Raw genomic sequence first — 21523 nt, forward strand, 5'->3', positions numbered from 1 at the left:
CCCAATACCAGAACAGAGAAGAATTGTGATCCAAGTGACTAGCGAGGAATGATAGTTGCTGCAAGGCGTTAGTGTACTTTAGAAACTGATGATTTCCTAGGATTTTCTCATACAATAAATGTGGATGAAACTACCTTCTGAGCGACAGATCAGAGGAGAATGGCCAGGTTAGTTTCGAGCTGACAGGAAGGTAGTAGCTCAAATAACCATGCGTTATGGCAGCAGTATGCTGAAGGGCATCTTTGTACACACAGAAAGTCGAACCTTATAGCGGATGGCAAATGTTCATTAAAACTTGACAGCTGAAGTTTGGAAAAATGTTCCCTGGTTTGACAAATCTCAACTGCTGCTGCATCATACTGTTGGACGGATTACAATTTAGGGCCCCATTTAATAATGAGTGATATGCTTGTTATCACTTGTTACTAATCTTAAATGGTGCTCCAACCAATCAGCTCCTAACTGTGATTTTACAGGCTGTGTTTGAAAAATGACAGTTAGGAGCTGATTGGTTGGAGCACCATTTAAGATTGTAACCATGAATCCATCCTGCCTTGTGGATTGTGCATCATCCCTTTATGACCACAGTCCAAGCATCTTCTAATGACTAGATCCAGTAGGATAATGTGCCATATCATGAAGCACAGGTAATCTAAGCTGGTTCCATGAATGTGACAAGTTAAGTGTACTCCAATGGCCCCGGTGTCACCAAATCTCAATCCAATATAGCACCTTTGGGACTTGGTGGATGGGAGATTTGCAGCATGAATGGGCAGCCAACAAATCTGTAACAACAACTGTATGCTGCTCTCTCATTAATATGGATAAGAATCTCTAAGGAATTACTGAGAACGAGTTTTGAACAGAAACATCCACTAAACATAATTAATCACATGTAATATTCTGGCAAATGTATTTATAAGATACTCCCATGAAAATCATATAGGTAATAGTGTTTACTACTGATAACAATGCTGTACAGGTATTGTCAAACAGGTTTTGCCCCTGGATAATGTTTCCATGAAAAGAAACACGTTAGCTAGCCCATAGTTTATCCTGACTGGCTCCAAACTCTGCCTACCTAATTTTTTCCACCCCTAGTTAAAACAAACCTAAAATGTGCATTAGATATATAATTATTTTAAATAGTGCCCCTTTTAGCACAGTGGATTTCTTTCGGTCTGAATTACACTTTTTGCTATTAGTTTATTATCTTTGGGAAACATACAGGAACACATTGGGAAACTCACCGCCAGTTTATGCTCATTTCCTGAAGACCTCCTACTTGAACCATGTGACTGGAGCTCATTCAGGCTATCTCCTTTTAATAACATCTTTCCATGATTCCCTGGGCCAATGGAAAGGTGTGTGCCTGCTGTGGACCTAGGTAGAGGCTTTCCAGCCTGGTAAAAAAACAAACACGTGCATGACTGTAAAAACAAGAGACTAGAAACAAGAACAACTGCCAATATTTCAGAGCAAGTCTGTCAAAATATAATCTCCTATGAAAAGACGATCAAGTAAGCCCAGATCTTATGTATCTTACATGCTCTACATGAGAAACACCAAAGGCATTGAAAAAGCAACATTTGTTATTGTGAGACAGAAGAGGTAACTTTATAATATGATGTTTTCAGAGCCTTATTAGAATCTACAAAATCAACAATTGAAAAATAATGCTGATTACCCACTGGAAATGCATCAAGCACCAATGATACCGCACATCAAATACAATCACGTTTGGCATACGGTGGTTAATGAGTATTAGCACTTGCAGTTGGAATGTCACTCAATTGACCCTATAGTCGTTAATTTACCATAGCGGTAAAATAGCAACAGAAAGCGGCAGAGGAAAAATGGCGCTACAACAGGAGGACAAATGGTTGTTTTGAGTGGGTTAAGTCTATAGGGTATATTTACTAAATTGCGTGGTTTTTAGAAGTGGAGATATTGCCCATAGCAACCAATCAGATTCTAGCTATTATGTTCTATAAGGTGCTAGATAAATGTTAAGTAGAATCTGATTGGTTGCTATGGGCAACATCTCTGCTTCTAAAAATCCACTTTAGCAAATATACCCCATATCTCACCAAGCTGATGTTATAATAGACACCATCAGAGACAGCAAATCCTGTTCTTTTAGTCTCTCTTTCGTGTGTGTGTGTGTGTGTGTGTGTGTGTGTAATATATATATGTATATAATAGCAGGTCTGCGGCACTCCGAGCATCTTGTAATAAATCACAAAGGTGTATATTTGTTTAACGACGATTCGGAACTCTATTTCACGTTCTTTCATCAGGTTACGTAAAAAAATAAATAAAAAAGATTAAATGTTTTTAAACAAATGTACGGCTTTGTGATTTATTACAAGACGTGCCACCATGCTGCTATTGTAGTGTTTCCTTCTCAGATATGGTTAAGGTAATAGGAGGGCACTGGGTGCAAAGTTTTCAGCAAGCATAGGGAGTACCGGCAAAAGGACTGTTTTATATAGAGTATATATAACATCACTCTCTTTAACAATAACCTGGCATCGATGATTGAATATTTTTTACTTTAGCTGTTAGCATCCAGTGAATAATGGCAGTGCACTGGTAGTCATGCGTCAGCTTTCCCTAATTGGATAGTGACAGCACGTTACTGTTCCAAATTTAATGAATGCTCGAATACGAACTTTGTGTAAAGCCGCCAGATGTTTCATAACAGTGTGACATGCGTTATTTCTCCAGAAATATCAACTATAAATTTAAAAAAATTGCAAATATATTTACTTCAGCTACTCTCACAAATAAGCTTATCGAATAACTTTTTGCTGTGTACAAAAATGTGCTTTAACACATGGTAACTGAACAGAGTTTTGTTTTTTCGGCACATTTATATTTCGTCCGGGAATAAGGGTAACTCTGTATTAATGTGCTGGGTGGTTTACTTAATCAACCAAACTGTAAGTGGTCAGAAAGTGGGACAGACTTTCCCCAGAAAAATGTCAGCACACAGTAAGTAATATATATATATATATACACACACACACACACACACATATATATATATATATATATACACACACACACACATATATACACACACTGTATATATTTTTTAAATAATATTTAATATTTATTTGAATGTTAGTTTTATTTTATTAGTTATTGAAAATGTGATGTGCTTTGGATCATAAAAAATGATAGACCAATGTATGTCTTATCTTCTAATACAGATAAAATACGTAATTCCTTTGCTCAAAAAGCATTTATAATTAATGGAGAACAATGTTTATTAATGTGCTATGTGGTCAAATCCATACTGATAACAAATTAGATATAATTTATTTATTTTTTTATTATTATTATAGAGATTTTTAGTGGTTTATGCGGTGTCCAAGCAATGGTTATTCACTGACACTCATGCCCATTGTACAATTATAATAAGGGAACTTGAATAGAAGTGATCGCAGTAGGAAAGCTTGCCAGCACGACACGTTCAGTGCCAAGTGCCGCACTCTAATTAGTGAGCAGTTCCGGTCTGACAAGAAGGCCTTAACCTTCTTTAGGAATAATGAGCCAGGCAATGTTTGAAGCTTAAAAATACGCTACAGAGAACAAGAAGGGTGCTGAGAACTATTTTAAAATGTGCTAAACCAACAGATACAGGTGACCGAACACTGAACTGTACACTTGGCAAAGGCAAGTACAGCGCTAGGGGTAGAAGAGGGTCGCTGGGGCTTTGTTGGTTCTTTTGTTTATGAAACAAGAGGCACAATCTGACAGATCATAGCACTTGGTAGTTAGTTATGTGCAACAAATTAGAGTCCAAACAAAACTGGATTGTCTTTATTAAAAATGAAAGGAAGGGGAAAAAAATGGTATTCAAATGGAAGGAATCAAAGAGGAATGAAATCTGCAAACTGCATCTGGGCATTATTTAAATGAAATCCAAATATATTTAACAGGGTGGATTATGCAAGGACCTAGGCCGTATGCAGCAGGATCATCTGTTAGAAGCCATTAAATTGGAGTCAAATTACAAAACAACAATATATGAAATCACAAGTGTTCAGTCACATGTGGATGGATATACAATGAATATGAAACCTGAAAAAATAATTTTCAATTGTAAAAGGACTGAAGATTTACTTTTCATCTGCAAATTCCTCGGTTCCCTTATTAATATTATAATTACCTTTTCTTTTTAAGAAACTACAGTGCTATATAGGGAATATACAAAGTAACAGTATAACAACATATCATAGGTACAGTAAAAACACGACACTGAGCAATAAACAGATAAACTAGGTAGGACGTGGACAAGGGTGAGGGTTGGATAACTTACTGCATCTTGATGGGCAAACAAATGTGAGTCACAAGCAGGGGAAGGCAGTTGAGCATGCAATGAGCCTGTACACAACGAAGGGCAAGCACACAGAGTAAGGAATCACTGAATGGGACTAGATGATACAAGGAACACTGGCGTGAAGATAGTGCTAGGGCTGAACGTGAGGAAAGAAGGCTCTGCCTGTGACAGCTTACATACTAATCTATGGCTATAAAGGAGGTGTGCTCAATACCAACATATTTAAATATTTTCAATAAGGTATGGCTACAATTTGTAGCACCGATTTGTTAGAGTCCACTTGTGAGCTGTTTATTTTAGCAGGTTTTGAAATAAACAATGAGAGTTATGGTACTAGGGTATGACTCGAGCCCGAAGGTCCTTCCTAAGGTTGTTTCTAGTTTCCATATTAATCAGGAATTTATAGTACCGGCCTTTCTATCACCAGAGCTCTCGGCATGTGAGGCCTCCTTGGATGTGGTCCGCGCCCTCAGGATTTATGTGGACCGTACCAGTTCTCTTCGGAAATCAGACTCCTTGTTTGTGCTCTATGGATTTCACAAGAAGGGATGGCCAGCCTAATAAACAAACATTGGCTAGATGGCTTCCTATGACTATCTCAGAGACTGACACGCAGGCAGGCCGGCCTGTTCCAACTTCTGTTAAGGCTCATTCTACTCGGTCTGTGGGTCGTTCGTTGGCAGCTCGCCGTGGTCTTCTGTCCTGACCTTCTTAAGGTTCTATGCGTTTGATACCTTCGCCTCTCAGGATGCTTCCTTTGGGCACCGGATTCTCCTCTCAGCGCAGGAGCGTCCCCACCCTTAAAAGGGCTGCTTTGGGACATCCCCAAGGTCTCCTATGGACCCTAAAGAAGAAAATGAGAGTTATGGTAAGAACTTACCTTTGTTAACTCTCTTTCTTCGAAGTCCATAGGGTCCATACGGGCTATCGTACTGGTCACTGGTTTCCCATCTCCTTCTCTGTGAGTGTGATTCTTGAGTGTACAAGTCTTCCTTCTCTCTTATCCTCCTCCAGCTTTTTACCAACTGAGGTGCCTCTTTTACCAACTGGGGGTGGGGTATAGGGAGGGTGGACGTAATGCATTCTGGGAGCTGAAAGCTTTAACTGTGTGGTGCCCGGATTGGTTCCCATCACCTACACCCCAAGGTCTCCCTGTGGAGCCTATGGACCCTGAAGAAGAAATAAGTTGATTTCCACAGCTACGTATATTAACAGCGCAAACACACTTGTAGTTTCTGTGATTGTCACCAAAACATCCAGCAGGCCCCAGTACAGGAGGCAACTGGAGAGGGAGTAGCTACACCCAGGAGATGACTATGGGCCTGATTCAGAGATGGATGGTTTTACAGAGCCGCACACAAGAGGTTGTGCAAATCCGTCCATCTCAAATGCAAATGCAGGAGAAGGTGTCAGACACCTCCTTGCTGCATTTGCGATCCCAGCACTGCAACCGACATCGCAGGCTGTGATCACCATTGCAACCTTTGCGGCCGGTTGCTCCTTTGGTCTAGCTGCATGAGCTGAAGCTTCCAGCAGCCTGGCCGGTGTCTGGTCACACAAGAGGCCAGGGACCTGCGTCCACCAACACAGACCCTGGCCTCGTCCCTCCTAGAAAACGGAGGTGACACGGCAACCAGGCAACATCAATCATACTGTGGCTTTGGGGGTCTGCGAGCGAGATTGCAGGACCCGTTCTGCACATGCGCAGACTGAAGCGATGTGCGGTCATCCTCTGATATATATACCTGTGCTTTCTACTTTAATAACCCACTCTAACTTTCTACCTTCCACCAATATCCAACATATTAACACAAGCCGACACAGGTCTCTACCATAACATCAGCACATTAATCCCCTTCTATCCGTGTTCCTGTGAAGCACCTGCACACAGCTCTTCAGAGGCGAATGTTGTGTCAGTCTCAGAGCATACAGGACACCTGCACTCAGCTCCTCATTGGAAATTTTGTGACAGTGTCTGACCTTACAGGACAAGTGGTTGGAGCACCTGCACTCAGCTTCTCAGCGGTAGATGATGTGTCCATGTCGGACCATGCAGTACAAGTGGTTGGAGCACCTGCACTCAGCTCCTCAGTGGTAGATGATGTGTCAGTGTCTGACCATACAGGACAAGTGGTTGGAGCACCTGCACTCAGCTCCTCAGTGGTAGATGATGTGTCAGTGTCGGACCATGCAGGACAAGTAGTTGGAGCACCTGCACTCAGCTCCTTAATGGTAGATGATGTGTCAGTGTTGGACCATGCAGTACAAGTGGTTGGAGCACCTGCACTCAGCTCCTCAGTGATAGATGATGTCCTGCATGGTCCGACACTGCCACATCATCTATCACTGAGGAGCTGAGTACAGGTGCTCCAACCACTTGTCCTGCATGGTCAGACACTGACACATCATCTACCACTGAGGAGCTGAGTGCAGGTGCTCCAACCACTTGTCCTGCATGGTCCGACACTGATACAAGTGGTTGGAGCACCTGCATGCCGCTCCTCAGCAGTAGATGATGTGTCAGTGTACAGATATGTCAACATACATCTATCCTCTGTGCGTCACACATAACGTGGGAGGTCAGTGTGACTCGGTAGCGCTGAGTGTCTTTTCGTGCGACTTTTTACCTTCAAATGTGCGCAACTGCGGGTGTATCTGCATGCAAAATGCTACGTTACAGTGTTACAGCCTATGACTCTTTAATGTAGTGTTTCACATGCAGTTACACCGGCAGTCGCTCACAGAACATAGACACAGTGCATATAATTTTAATCAGTAGACGCTGATTGTGCTAACTATTCACATCGCAATGCAAATAAGACGCATTGGAAGGTAAAGACGCTCAGCACTGAGTCACGACACGGCATGGCACGACTAGAAGGGATGTTTAAAGCATAAGGAGGATAGATGTATGTGGACACATCTGTAGGACCCTACAGGACAAGTGGTTGGAGCACCTGCACTCAGCTCCTCAGAGGTAAATGATGTGCTAAGAGTCAGACCATTCAAGTAGTGATATTCCACTTGGAGAACCCTGGGCCTAAATAGTTATTTATGTTAACAACTCAGCTGAGGCTGTAGCAGCTAAAAATGTAATTATCAGGAAAGGCAGAACCCACACGTGATAATGTGTCATGGTAGCATACATGGTGTTATTTTGCACAATTTTTTAATATAGACATTAAACTTAATTATATAATTTGACTTAGTGAAAAAAGTATCAAGAGCGTAGAAGTTACCCATAGCAGCCAATCAGCTTCTACCTATCAATTTATAGAAAGTAATAGATAAATGCAAGCTTGTGGTTGCTATGGGCAACTTCTCCACTTGTCCCAGCTTTTTAAGGTTTAATACATTCCTCCTTAAAGCCCACAATGAAAATGTACAAATGGTATCACAAAATGACAACGGAGACGTGCACATCATGTTCTAGAACACATGCGGCAGTAACAGTGGCATTAGAAAGCTGCCAAGGTAGACACTGAAAACAAAGGAACGTGTTTTAAAGCAGATTTGGCCACTTGTTGATATCTGCCCTACACTTTGCTCTTTTGGCTATTATAGTTCAGTGAAGAAAATGAACAATGCTATAAGCTAATGATGGAGCCAGCAGCAGACAGATTCACCCTTGAAATAGGGAGGAAGTAGGAGAGATCCGTACAGCATTCAAGGGGTGTGGTATATTCTGTCAACATTCAGAACGTAGACAGGTTAACAATGTCCTCATGTCAACATTCACAATGATGACACTGACATAATATCGACATAGTAAATGTTAGCAATTGGCATGTTGACAGTGGGATTTACCATTACAGTTCACTGAAAACCTTCCCTAGCCTTTACTCTAACCACAGCCTAACCCCAGTGTAACAATAATGTTAACCCTAATTGCAAACTAACCCTAAATTCATATGTCGATATCCTGACAATGTCGACATTAAGTCAATGTCGACATTCTGAGCACATATTCATTTAGATTTGACATGAGGGGTGGCGCCAAGCTTTACACATTTCACTATAGTTATACAGCACTCCTAGTGTTCCTAATACAGCCATTATACTTAACCAGAAATCTAGTTATTCTGTTGTTTTCATTAGAAAGTTATTCCTGTGCATACATTCAAGACTCCAACAGCAATGCTTTACAAACCTACTCTTATAAACTAACTACACGACTGCAAGTACTATGGGGCTGATTCAGGGATGCACGCAAACCCAATGGTTAGCGCACATCTCTGATGGCCAGTGCTGTGCACAGGCGCATAACTCGTACTGTGCATGTGCAGTACAGGTCTGCGACTGCGCACGCAGTGCGGCAGCAGACTATCAGTGATTGACTGAGCAGGGAGGGGGCCACGACAGGGAGGGGGAGAGAAGAGGCCAGGAACTGTCAGCTGACGTAGATTTAATGGTCTCTTTTGTATCTGCGGCGGTCGGCTTGAGTGACCCCATGGTCATTCAGCCAGCCAAGGGTGTCACAGATGATCCAATGCTGCGTACATGCAGCTCAGATCAGTAATGCATGCAGGAGGCGTGATGTCTCCTGCTGCATTACCATAATAGTGCTATCGCAGCTGCTACCATGTTAGCAGCTGCGATAGCAATACCGTCTGAGGGATCGGTATGATTTATGGCCGGCGGTTCAAATCTCGGCAGCGGAAGCCCGGCAGAGATGAAGATCCCGACTACGCTAAAGGTAAGTATAAATTAACTTAACCCCCCCCAACACTAACCCTCCCTTAGGGGTGCCTAACCCTAACCTCCCCCCAGGTGCCTAACCCTAACACCCCTCTAAGTGTCTAAACCTAACCCCCCCTTCCCCACTGCCTAAACCAACCCTCCCCCCCGCGCCTGTCAGCGCCCAGCTTACCTTTGATCGGGATGCCGGGCGTAAATTTTAGGTAAAATTACATTTAACTCTTGCCTGGATTAGACAGACGGGAAGCCGGTGGTCGGGAATCCGTCCGTCGACTTCCCGACTGCTTCCCCCGTCTTAATCACCACCTAAGTTTCTCCATGTAATAAATTCAATACAAGTACCTTCCACTATCACTCTCACAAAGCAGTTGTAGCTAGCAGCAATGGAATAGGAAGCCAATCATTAGGAGCTTGTAGCTGCAAACAAGTCAATCAGATCATACATTGTGAAAATGATACCAATGGCCACTGCACTTCTGCTGGATCTGCTGAATGTCTACCCGCTACACTAACATATTGATGTGGAAGACCAGTCGTCACATCTTAGCAGTTTTGCAGAATATTCAACAAACTCCTATGCCACTTAATACAGATAAGTGCAAAGAGAGGCCCGGCCCAGGTAAGTTGTATCCGATCCCCCCGCCCCGATCCTATTCCAGTTGCACTTTAACAGTTAAGTACATTTCTACACGTACTTCAAGCACACAGTGCCACATGTGCAAAAGCCAGTCTAACCACGATTAATCCATAAGGGTCTAATGTAAAGAATGATGTGGTTCAAAATAATATCCAGTCACCTGGTCATGGTCAACATTCATAATGTGGACATCCTCAATATGTTCAACATGTGAAATGGTGAGATTCTCAGAATGCCGACGTTTAGGGTTAGGCACCACCGGTAGGGTTAGGCTACGGGGGGAGAAGGTTAGGGATTAGGGTAAGGGGAACAATACTGGAAGATCAGTGGTCTGTGGTGGAAGTGATGGAACTGCCGGAAGCTGCGCTGGAGCCATTGCAACCGTTAGGAGCAGGTAAGTTACCACTGGGCCACCAGAGACATTAGGTCAACTTTCTATCATGTCGATATGTCATCAGTGTAGACATGATGAATGTTGATACTGCGACCACATTGACATTCTCATGTTGACCTAACATACCACACCCATACAAATGATTAGGAAGTGTCATTTTTAGTGCAACATTTACACTTCTGCTCAGTGAGATTTCCTAGGGCTAATTTGGGACTTTTGATTAAAGCTGGGTACACACCGACCCGCCAACCAATCTGACGATTAGTAAGTGTATAGACACTTACCAATTCGTCTGTCCGGTGTGCCGGGCTTGACAGTTCAAATGGGCAGGTATTTAAATCGCCCGCCCAGTTGAGTTGTCAATCACCGCCGGGTCCCGCAGCATGTGTACACACCAGCAAATGGCGACATATCTTTGAAATACATCGGCCATCTGCTGTACTGCACAGCAGGTCGAATATGTCCATGAACGACGTCGTTCACAGACATATATCCGCTGTACACACCCGGCTAAGCACTATAGATATATCGCACGTTTAAACGACCGGCGACATATCTATCAGTGTGTGCCCAGCTTGAGTCTACACAGTAAAGGATCAACATTGCCATTTACAATAAGATATATAATTATGACAAACTGATTGATATGCAGCCATTTTTATAAAGTCGGTCAGTTATGCGCCATCCTGTTCTGCACACCTGCCTGGTATTGATGCACTAACACAAATACTTTTTTCAGGATCTTATAAAAACTCGCGTCTGAACCTGCATGCATTATACATATATAAATGAGATTTCATCCACTAGTTAAACATATCGGTGAACCAGAAAAAACATAGTTGTTTACATACTGCAGAACCTGAATATGTCTCGTTTACACTGTGCCCAGAACCATAAAAAAATTATCAAATAAAGTCTGAAGCTTCCTCTGCACCTCCCATACATTTACACAAAAGACAACATCTCTAAGACACATCATACATTTTAAATGATTCAGAAATTAAAAAAATATTTAGTTAGAGCATTGGCATTAAAAGTAAAATGTGCACGGTTACCAATATTTAATGTAGTGTATACTGCAATGCAAATAAAATGGTTTAAAATGGTTTAGAATAAAATGGTTTAGAATAAATAAAATGGCTTCCAGGCAGTAAATGATGCATAAACTACTAAATGTATCTATAATAACAAGCAGCCAGCTATATCAGGTGCCTCTACATTCTCAAACCATTGTGATGGGACAATAACTATTTACAACTGCACATGAATTCTACAGCCAGCTTGTATGAAGTGGCGAACGGGATACAGTCAAAATGCCAACGGCCGGGAGGCTGTCTGTCTAAATCCCAGCGTTGAAATCTAGACTGACGGCTTCCTGAACGAAGGTAATCCGAGCAGTGTTAGCGCTCAGCCGCGGGGAGGGGGGGTTATTTAGGGACCCCCGCGGGAATTAGGGTTAGGGTGCAGGTAGTAACGGAATCCAAGGCTAACTACTTTACACTGACAGACTGAGATTGTTATATAGTAAAGTTATTCACTGTAAGATTTCCACTCAGTTGTCTATGATGCTAAATGTGTGAACTTGAAAATAGTTTATAGCATCCACTTGTTTGTGCAGCAAATGATTCCTGGAAATGAGAAGGCAAATGTGTTTTTTTTATTACTATATTTTTCCTTCTTCCAGGAATCCATTTCAGTGAACTACATAATTGCTATCCAAATGAAGAAAAAACGTCAAACGTCATTATGCCATTTAGTCAAAGAGTTTTCAGAAACTTTGTAAATGAAATGAAGTATAGAGGTTAGGGTGGATTTGAAATTGCCTAATAAAACTAAGTATTACGTGAAGTGCATTATATGAAGAAACACATAGCGGGTATAACTTATTGGTCACATTGCCTACATATTATATAATTGTCCTAATTATAAAGCTTTTACTGCTAAGGATTTTTTTGCACACAGCTCAGGCATGTGTTACAGAACTGCCCACCCTGGACCTCATTCAGAGTTGGACGCAAATATAAATTGCAGATATTTTTTTACTGTAACTAGCTGGGGTGGGTTTTTTGTTTGCATGCAACTTGTACTTTCCAGGTAACTTGTACTTGTGACTCCCTAAAACAGAGGTCCGGGTCAGAGATTGGAGGGGGTGTGCAGAGGCCAAAATACAGCATACCTGACTACTCTCCCAGAAGCTGTGAGATGCTCACGATTTTTTAAGCATTCACCTGCACCCCCGGAGGAGTGGCCACAACTCCAGCATCCCGCCCACTTCCTAGTGTAATGGGCAAGATGGAGAAATAACACCACAGGGAATTGTGGTCTGTATGGAGGGGGAGGGTCTAAAGCCTGCCTTCTCCCTACAGACCCGCAAATGTCAGGGGTGTGGCCTAATGAAGTAGCCGGCTACATTTCCTCTCCAGGCTTCTCCCTGAGAAAAGATAAAAGTAGGAGAGTATGAAGTACAGGAATGGCGTGCTGACGTGAATTGCAGCTAAGATGGCCACCTAAACATGCATTTCAGTCTATTTGTAGGGACTGAACTTGCAGGTATTCAAATCTTGGTGAAAGCTGTGAGCTGATGATGATTGCAGATAGCTGCATCGGATTTTTTGAATGTGTCTAGAGCTGAAACACCTAAACACCTAAAGACTAGTTGGCTGGCTGGAACAAAAATCTGGTCATTTATCGGACCATGGACCATTTGCTCCCAAACACTGAAAAACGGATTCAATCAGTTGTTCAGACAAATTGTTTAAATTCATTGCAGTTAACCAACTTGTCTGAACAACCGTTCTTGTCCTTTTCCCGATGCTTAGGAGCAGATGGTAGATTGGCATTTGCTCTTGTGAATTACCAGATTTTCGTTCTAAGTTAGAAAGATAATCTTCAGGTGTATGGCCAGCTTATGTCCCAACCATTAACGCAAATGAAGTTAAAGAGCTGCAACTGTAATTTAAATACAAGATTACATTGTACAGAATAATAATTTTATACATTTCAGTAAGAAAAAGAACTCCGATTAGGAAGGTTAAAGTAGTTCACATGTGAATTAGTGCTATATGTAATTAAAAATACAGGTTGAGTCTCCCATGTCCAACATGCTTGGGACCAGAAGTATTCTGGAAATTGGATTTTTACGTATTTTGGAATATTTGCATACCATAATGAGGTATCTTGGGAATGGGGCCCAGGTCTAAGCACAGAATGCATTTATGTTTCATATACACCTTGTATACACAGCAGGTAATTTTATACAATATTTTTAATAATTTTGTGCAGCAAAGTTTGCGTACATACATACACTAAATTAATGTTTCATATCCAGCCTGAAGATAAGTTTATACAATATTTTTTAATAAGTTTGTGCATTAAAACAAAGTTTGGGTACATTGAACCATCAGAAAGCAAAGGTGTCACTATCTCAGTCATGCTAAAAAAATTCTGTATTTCGGAATACTTGTATATGGGAGACTGAACCTGTAATAGTTTACATTTGTGCCTTGTTCTCGTTTTCCCGCAAGGCTGTTTTAACGGGGCGCCGCGCCTGCCCGCTTTCAAAAGGGTAAAATGCACCCTGCCCTTTTAGCAGCACCCCGCTAAAACTGGCTGCCCTGAGCCTTCCCCACCCACAGGCCGCAGTGGACAGGAGTGGGAAAAGTTGCGGTGAACGATCACTGTCGGGTGAATAGATTCATCTAAATCATAGCATCTATTCACCATGAAGGGAGAGCTTGGGGGAAGCCCAGCACCTCCGTAATTACTTTGCATGCCCCCAAGTGTGACAAACTGGAGGCATGTCACAAGGACATGCCCCCTCCCCGGCCGACGATGTCCCCTTTTTCGGGAGCGCAGAGGCTCCCTGCCAAGCCCGCAGTCTAGCGGGAACGCTATTGTTCTATTAGCATCTCACATGCTTCAAGCCACACCTCCTGACATATTTCTGACGCATCTGGTCCTGTTACTTGCATGGGGAGGGAGGCGCATTTGCTATCTATGCAGAGTTGGTTGCATTTCATGTCTGCAGCATACTCATAATAGACAGCAAAATATTACATTTACGTTTGTGTACAATTCTGTCTTCTATGTTTTGGTGAAATTTACCCATGCAAATGAATTGGGGTTTTCAGGTTTATATTTTTTTGTCTTTGTTGTCTATGATTTATTAATAATTCACCCTTTACTAACAGCTGTTTTTCTTCTCAAATGTTTAAAGAGATAGTCTCAGTGTTCATTCTAGCACCCTGCACCTGTCACAACCCGTGCAGTTCCTCTTTCCTTCCTGAGGTGGCGCTCTCTGCTCTGTTGCTTCTAGCACACTCAGCTGATGCAACAAACTGCTGAAATACAGACCAGAGTATGCTAGAAGCACCAGAGCAGAGAGCGACACCCAAGGCAGGAAAGAGGTACAAGTACGGGTTGTGACAGGTGCAGGGTGCTAGGTTGAACACTATCTCATCCCTATAGATCTTTAAATATGTATTTGCAGTGACGCGATTTCATCTATTATTTATAAAAGTAAATGTACAGTACAGGCTTCGTTGCTCAGTGGGTTGTTTTGTTTTTTCTTTGACATAGTAACTGGGAAGCTGACAATTAGATTGTACTGTGCAGTATGAGTTAAACTATATACCAGGACACTTGTACAGTCCTCCCGCTATATACCACCATCTGAAAACATTGACCAGTGCTCAGGGGCGTCTTAAGAGAGGAGGGGGCCCGTGTGCACTCCCCGTGCGGGGCTCCCTCCTCTCTCACCGGTGGCCGACAGCCGACTGACGCGGCTGGCCAGCCACTGGAGCATTAGTAGACTCCGGGCACACTCTTGTGCCCGGAGTCTGCTGCGCATGAGCAGAATACTGGAAAACTGGCCGCGGCGGCCATTTCCCAGTGTTCTGAGCAGAGCTGACACCCTGTGCGGGACCACGGACAGTAAGTTTAAACCAATATGGGTGCAGGGTGTGCGGTGCGGGGCCCCCCTGGACCCGGGGGGCCGCGTGCCCCGCACACACTGCACCCATTATAGGTCCGCCACTACCGGTGCTGGCATTGTAAAGGGGGTGGCAACTAATAACATTTTAGTGCACTTTCAAGTAGAAATATACATGACATTATTCTGACTGAGGGCCTGATACAGGTTGGTTTCCAAGGCTGCGTTCGCACGCACCCTGCTCGCTGCGAAAATCTGCTAATTAAAGTAATCGCACGGCAACCGCAGCACTATCCCAAGACGCCTACCACTGTATAAAGCCGCCCACTTCTGATGACATGCATCCGTAAGTCAGCAAAAACATCGGTAACATCGGCACCATCCGCACAGTTGTGGTTGACCTGACCCTATCGCAGAAACTGCTAAAACTTCCTGTCGCCATCTAGACTTCTGCCAGTGTACGCTATCGCAGGGGGCTTAATTATGCACGCCCCTGTAACGGTGTTTAAATGCCCAGGCACGCCTGCGTTTCTCTGACCACCCCCCGTCACCACCCTCAAACGGTCACTTCCTGTAAATCACTGGGTGAGGACTCTGCTTGCTCACTGCGATCGCTTCCCGATCGCTGTGGCCGGTTCGCGCACACGCACTGCGTCTTATACGCATGCGCAGAATGCAAACATCAGCTGGCTGCGTGCGAACGCAGCCTTGCGACCCAACCTGAATCAGGCCCTGAATCCACAGCCAATGTAACTCAAACCAAAGTATTGATAGCTTTCTACAATAAAAAAAAAACACAAACTAAAATATCAGCAATTAAAATAGGAAACTCCAAATAATAAATGTAAGTGTAGAAAAAAGTACTATAATACAATATAAAATTGGACCATCGGGTGGAATATGATATAAACAAAACCACTTTAGAAATTAAAATTCTTAATATTAATTAATATAAATAATAATTAGAATAAACTCTTAAAAATGGCACATTAAATAGGAGACTCAAGGCCTGATTCTGCAAGGATAGTAATTGCAAAGCTGCACGCAGGCTATAGATATATGATGTATGCACACAGATAGCTTTGCAATTGCGATCCTTGCAGATATGGTAATGTAGCAGGAGGCATCACGCCTCCTGTGCATTACTTAACCGAGCTGCGTTGTTCAATGCAGCATCGGTTAATCTGCGTACCATTAGCCGGCTGCGGTGACCCATGGCGTCCCGCAGCCTGCCGCTGCAGTTTAGGGGAAAAGGCCAGGAAATCTCCCTCAGCTGACGGAGATCCTGGTTTCTTCCCTCCCCAGCAACGGAGGTGACTCGCCTCCTTTCAGGAAACGGAGGGCATCGCCGCCCCCTCCCAGCCCACAAACGGCAGCAGACTTCCAATCACTGACAGTCTGCTGACAGTTTGCGGCGGCCTCGCAGACCCGTTCTCCACATGTGCAAAACGGGTCTGGCGCCGGCACAGATTCCCAAACATCGGGAATCTGTGTTTAGCAGTGCCCTCAGTACTCCATGCTCTGCTGTAACTTTGATAATTTTATTGAGTATATCACACCTGCCACTAGAACATTGGGCCTGATTCAGAGCCGCTCGTAAGCGGCCGCTCGTTCGTTCCGAGCGATGTTTGCCCAACTGCGCATGCGTACGGATCGTAATACGCATGCGCGAACCAGTCAGTGCGGCCGAAAATCGTTTGTTCGCTAAATAGCGAATGCCTGCTATTTTGAGTGACAGGAGGAGGCGTATGTGGGTGGTAACAGGGGAAGGTGCTTGAAAACGGGGAGTGGAGATCCGAACGCAGGCGTGCTTAAAAGTCAAAACGGGCGTTTTATGGGTGTGCATAATTAATACAGCAGCGTTATTGACCACGTCACTGGGTTATTTTATAGTCAGAACTGCTCGTAAGATTGCAGTAGGAAAAACCAACCACAAGAATAGCGAGCAGTTCATACGCTGGTCGATGTACTCGATTAATCTAATAAATAGTGGACATGACGTAGGATGCGAGCGGCCAGGGGGCGTAGTTTCAAAAAAAACGACCGCAAGTTTTGTTCGCTCGTTCAGACCTAGAGGCGTGAACAGGCCGCAAAGAGCGAACGGTTCATTTGAATAGCCACCCCTTTTTTCAGAACGAACGACCGCAAATAGCGTCCGGCTCTGAATCAGGGCCATTGTCCCTGTTTTAATAGAAATTTTGACAGTGGCACAAAAGGTTATTTTATGTAAATGGACACAGAAGACGTCTCCTTTTCAGGAATTGGGTCAAAACAGACTTGCTCAAAGTGTTATACGTCAAGAGGAGAATCACTCTTACAAATATCGAAAACAGGGTGGAAAAACGTTACACAAAGTGGGTTACTTATGGGTATATTTACTAAAGTGCAGGTTTTTAGAAGTGGAGATGTTGCCCAAAGCAACCAATCAGATTCTACTTAACATTTATCTAGCACCTTCTATAAGATAATAGCTAGAATCTGATCGGTTGCTATGGGCAACAACACCACTTCTAAAAACCCACACCTTAGTAAATATACCCCCTAGTCTACACAGAGTCCCTGGTGGCAGGGGTGCAGACAGCTATTTTGAAAATATTCAAATCTACTGAGGGATTTCCCTATAATAAGGCAATCCTATTATTGGATCTCTGGGTTATTAGGGGCCTTCGATGGTCATGCACGCTTTCTTACATGCCCTAACGCTGCCAGGGAAAGGTTACAATATATTGTACATGCTTCTGCTACACCCATCCCCACTGATCAGTATAATAAGTGCAAAAAGGTCTTTTGCGGATGGCGGTAAGGGGCACAATGAGAGATACCGCAAAGAATGAATGATTTTTTCTGCAGTAAGATATGAGAAGCTGAGAGAAGCAATTTGGTTGTCATTTTCCCCAGGGAAAGGGATTATCTCAGCTTCATAAAGAGACTCCTCAACCATGAGCCATTAATGACACTTCATGGTAGCAATGCATGTATTCTCTCAAGTGTACTCTAAAATAATTACAGGTTCCATTACCACACAAGTGAAAAAGAGATTTATGGTTTTACCAGATTAAATCATTTTCTTCGGAATCCATAGTATAGGCTGGAGAAGGAGGAGTCCTGGCACCAACTAGTTAAACTTTTTCTCCCAGCAGCCCCAGCTCCTCCACCCCTACACCCCACCCCCAGACAGGCCAGTTTAGTTAGCAAGCACAAGGTAGGAGTGAGAAAGAAGAGAAGGAAGACCAACATACACACACAGGTCCCAACACCCAGAAACGCCAAAAGGACGACTGGAAGCAGAGTAAAAAGCCAGCCAGCCCGGAGCATCAGGGTGGGCGCCCTGTGTCCCCTGTGAATTCCGGGAGGTGTCAAATAAATAGAATCTTAGGAATGTAAGGGCGAACAACCACGGGACCGCCCCATGGAGTTGCTCAGCCGAAACACTCTGGCGAGCTGCCCGATTAGTACCCACTAATCAGGTGGAATGAGCAATCACTACAGATGGAACAGGAAGGTCCGTCACAGTAAGCGTGATGGATAGTCAAATGGAGCCAACTGGCCAAAGTTCGCCTTGACAGCAGCCAGCCCCGTCTGTGAAAGTCGTAGAGGACAAAATAGAAACCCGTCCTACGGAGTTCCCGTGTTCTATGGACCAAGGACCGGAGGGCACACACAACGTCCAAAGAGGCCTCCTCTGTAAATCATTCAGGTGCCCGAAAAACAGGGACCCCGATTTCCAGAGTGATAGGAAACTTAGAGACTACCCTAGGAATGTAGCCTAAGCGACTTTGAAAAATTACCCGGTCCAAGTGAAAAAACAGAAATGGGGAGCGACAGGATTGCGTGCCCAAGACTGACACCCGCCGGTTTGACGTAATAGCTGGTAGGAAGACATATTTCCATGTAAACTAACAAATGTCTACCGAGGGCAAAGGCTCAAAGGACGATGACTGAAGAGCCCTAGGCCTAAAAGACTAGTGCCAAGCTGCCATTGGAGGAACAAACGGGGGCTGTAAAAGTAGAACTCCTTGAATAAAAGTCCGTACATCAGGCAACAGAACAATCTGACTCTGAAAGAAAAATGGAAGTGCGATTCCACACCTGCAAAGAAAAAAGGAGGAGGCCCCAATCCAGACCCGCCTAGAGCGAATCCGAGAGAGGAAAGAACACTCTGGGGTTAAATTTCCTGTCAGAATACAAAGCGAAAAAAGTACGCCAATGCTGTGAATAAATCTTGCAGAGGAAGGGATACAGGCATTCAGCACAGTACAACTGACTGTACTTGAAAAGATCGCAAGACGGATGTCTCAAGAACCACCCCGTTGAAGTGAGGCGGTTCAGAACCAGATGGAAGCGTGGGCCTGAGGCAGAAAAACCTACCTTCGAGGAAGACACAGCGGAGAGTCAACGGAGAGACCGAGGAGGTCTGCGTACCAATACGCCGTGGCCAATCAGGGGCTACCAGAAATACTGTGCCACCCTCCAATGTCAACTTGTGGAGGACCCAGGGAGTCAGTGAGATCGGGGGAAAGACGTACAGTAGAATTCACTTTCACCAGCATGTTAAGGCGTATAACCGAAAGGCTCTTGGATCATGGTGCAAACGCAGAATCTCAGCAGCCTATGGTGCTGGTAAGACGAAGTCCGGCAAGTCCTACTGAAGTACCAGGAGCTGAAAGACATCTGGGTGAAATGTCCCGAAATTAGCTTGAATCCTAGCGACTGAGGAAGTTTGCTTCCCAATTCCGAACCCCAGGAAAAAAAAACACTGACAGAGCCAGAAGAAAGCAACTCGCCTCCTCAAAGGTGTTTCGACTGTGATTGCTGCTCTGATAGTTAATATAGTTGACGGCTGTCGCGTTATTATAATGCACCTGGACAGGACGATGCTGGAAAAGCGTCAGGGCCAGGCAAAGAGCCCTGAAGACCGCAAGTCGCTCCAGAACCTCTATCAGCAACCGACTCTCCAGAGCCGTCCACCGACCCTGAAAGATCTGCTGACAGGTTACCATCCCCCACCCGCGCAGACTTGCGTCGGTGGTGAGGAGAACCCATTCTAGAAGCCAAAAGGGGCGACCCTTGTCTAAGTGGAAACCCTGGAGAGACCAGTTCCACCAGGACAGAACTCCCATTAGAAGAGGCCAGGAGTAAAACTGAGCATCAACCCTGTTGAAGGCAAAGACCACAGAGCCCAGGATATGCATGCAAGAGTTTTGACCCTCGACGATGACACAAGAATCCTGGCCTGCAGGCCCCGAGCTTTTCTAGCGGGAAGAAGACCCGCTGAATCCTGGAATCCAGCAAGGCCCCCAGAGGGTACATTTCCTGACCGAGATAAGGGGGAATTCCCAACTTTCTGATCCCTCCAAGGGACTGGGGGAGATCCACTGTGAGACAGGTATGTTCCCTGAGAACTTCCGGTGACCGGGCAAGAATCAGAAGGTCATCTAAATAAAGCAGAATCCTGATACCTCTGCGGCGCAAAATAGCTGCCATGACTTTCATTAAGACCTAGGGGCCGTGGAAAGACCAAATGGCAAAGGAAATATTCCTCCTGGACTGCCCACCTGAGGTGACTGAGCCGGATAAGAACATGCAAATAGGCCTCCTGGGTGTCCAAGGAGCCTATGAAAACCCCCAGCTACAGAGCTAGAAAGATGGAATGCAGAATCTTAAAGCCCTGTGTGAGGCTTTCAGATTATGAGACTGACGCGCTCCTTAATGCGCTAACAAGGCACCCTTAATACGGAATTTGGAAACCACAAGAACCTGTTGAGGGCCTTCAGGTTGAGAATCGGCCGGAAGGAACTGATCGGCTACTAAACCAAGAAGAGTCTGGCCGAAAGCTACTGCCCCTTTGAGACGGGGAAACTGGAACAATTACTTTGGATGCCAGCCAGGGAGTGAAAACACTCCCGCAGGATCACTGCTTTGCCTGAATCCCTGGAAAACTCGTGGAACAAAACTGATTGGCAGGTCACTTCCGAAAGGCTAGGGCGTAGCCACAGGAGACAACCCTCGCACCCAGGTCGCTAACAAGGTCTCAGAGAACAGCAGAAGTCAGTAGACTTGGTGGTAGGGCGTCCGGTAGACCAGGGCTGTTTAGCTTGAACCTGGGACCCCTGGCTGAGTAACTCTGGAACCTCGAGCAAGGCTGGCCCATGACTTTTCCCTGCAGAAAAAAAGTAGCGAAAATTAGAAGTTCACAATCTAGGGGCTGCGCAGAAGGAAGAAAGGCCATCCTGGACGCTGCTAGAATAGTCACATGTCCTGAAAAAGGAAGAGACTCTAAGGCCTACTTAGAGCCTTAACCAGCGCACCAGAAACTAAACCAGAGGGACACTCTAGCAGCAGAGGATGCTGACACCTTGGAGGTTAGGACATCAGTATCTACTGCTGCCTCTACAAGATAAGAGGTTGCCTCACTGAAATGCTTCACTAACCACCAACTCGTTCCTATAGGTACCAGATCTGATGCCCTAGCTGCGTAGACAATAATAACTCTGCCAAATCTTCTTATTAGAA

At 44.3% G+C, this 21523-nt stretch overlaps 1 protein-coding gene across 2 annotated transcripts in view; it reads right to left on the bottom strand.

Annotated features, from left to right (window-relative positions):
* Window positions 1–21523, bottom strand: part of LOC148508350 (uncharacterized) — a 161654-nt gene that overhangs the window by 132954 nt on the left and 7177 nt on the right. For both annotated transcript variants that reach the window (XM_088444660.1, XM_088444659.1), the window contains one exon: window positions 1251–1403. In XM_088444660.1, the coding sequence (XP_088300786.1) occupies window positions 1251–1334 (84 nt within the window). In that variant the 5' untranslated portion in view covers window positions 1335–1403. The remainder of the gene's footprint in view (window positions 1–1250; window positions 1404–21523) is intronic.

The sequence above is a fragment of the Taudactylus pleione genome, unplaced genomic scaffold (assembly GCF_031769625.1).
Source record: "Taudactylus pleione unplaced genomic scaffold, aTauple2 ptg000370l, whole genome shotgun sequence".
Lineage (NCBI taxonomy): Eukaryota > Metazoa > Chordata > Amphibia > Anura > Myobatrachidae > Taudactylus > Taudactylus pleione.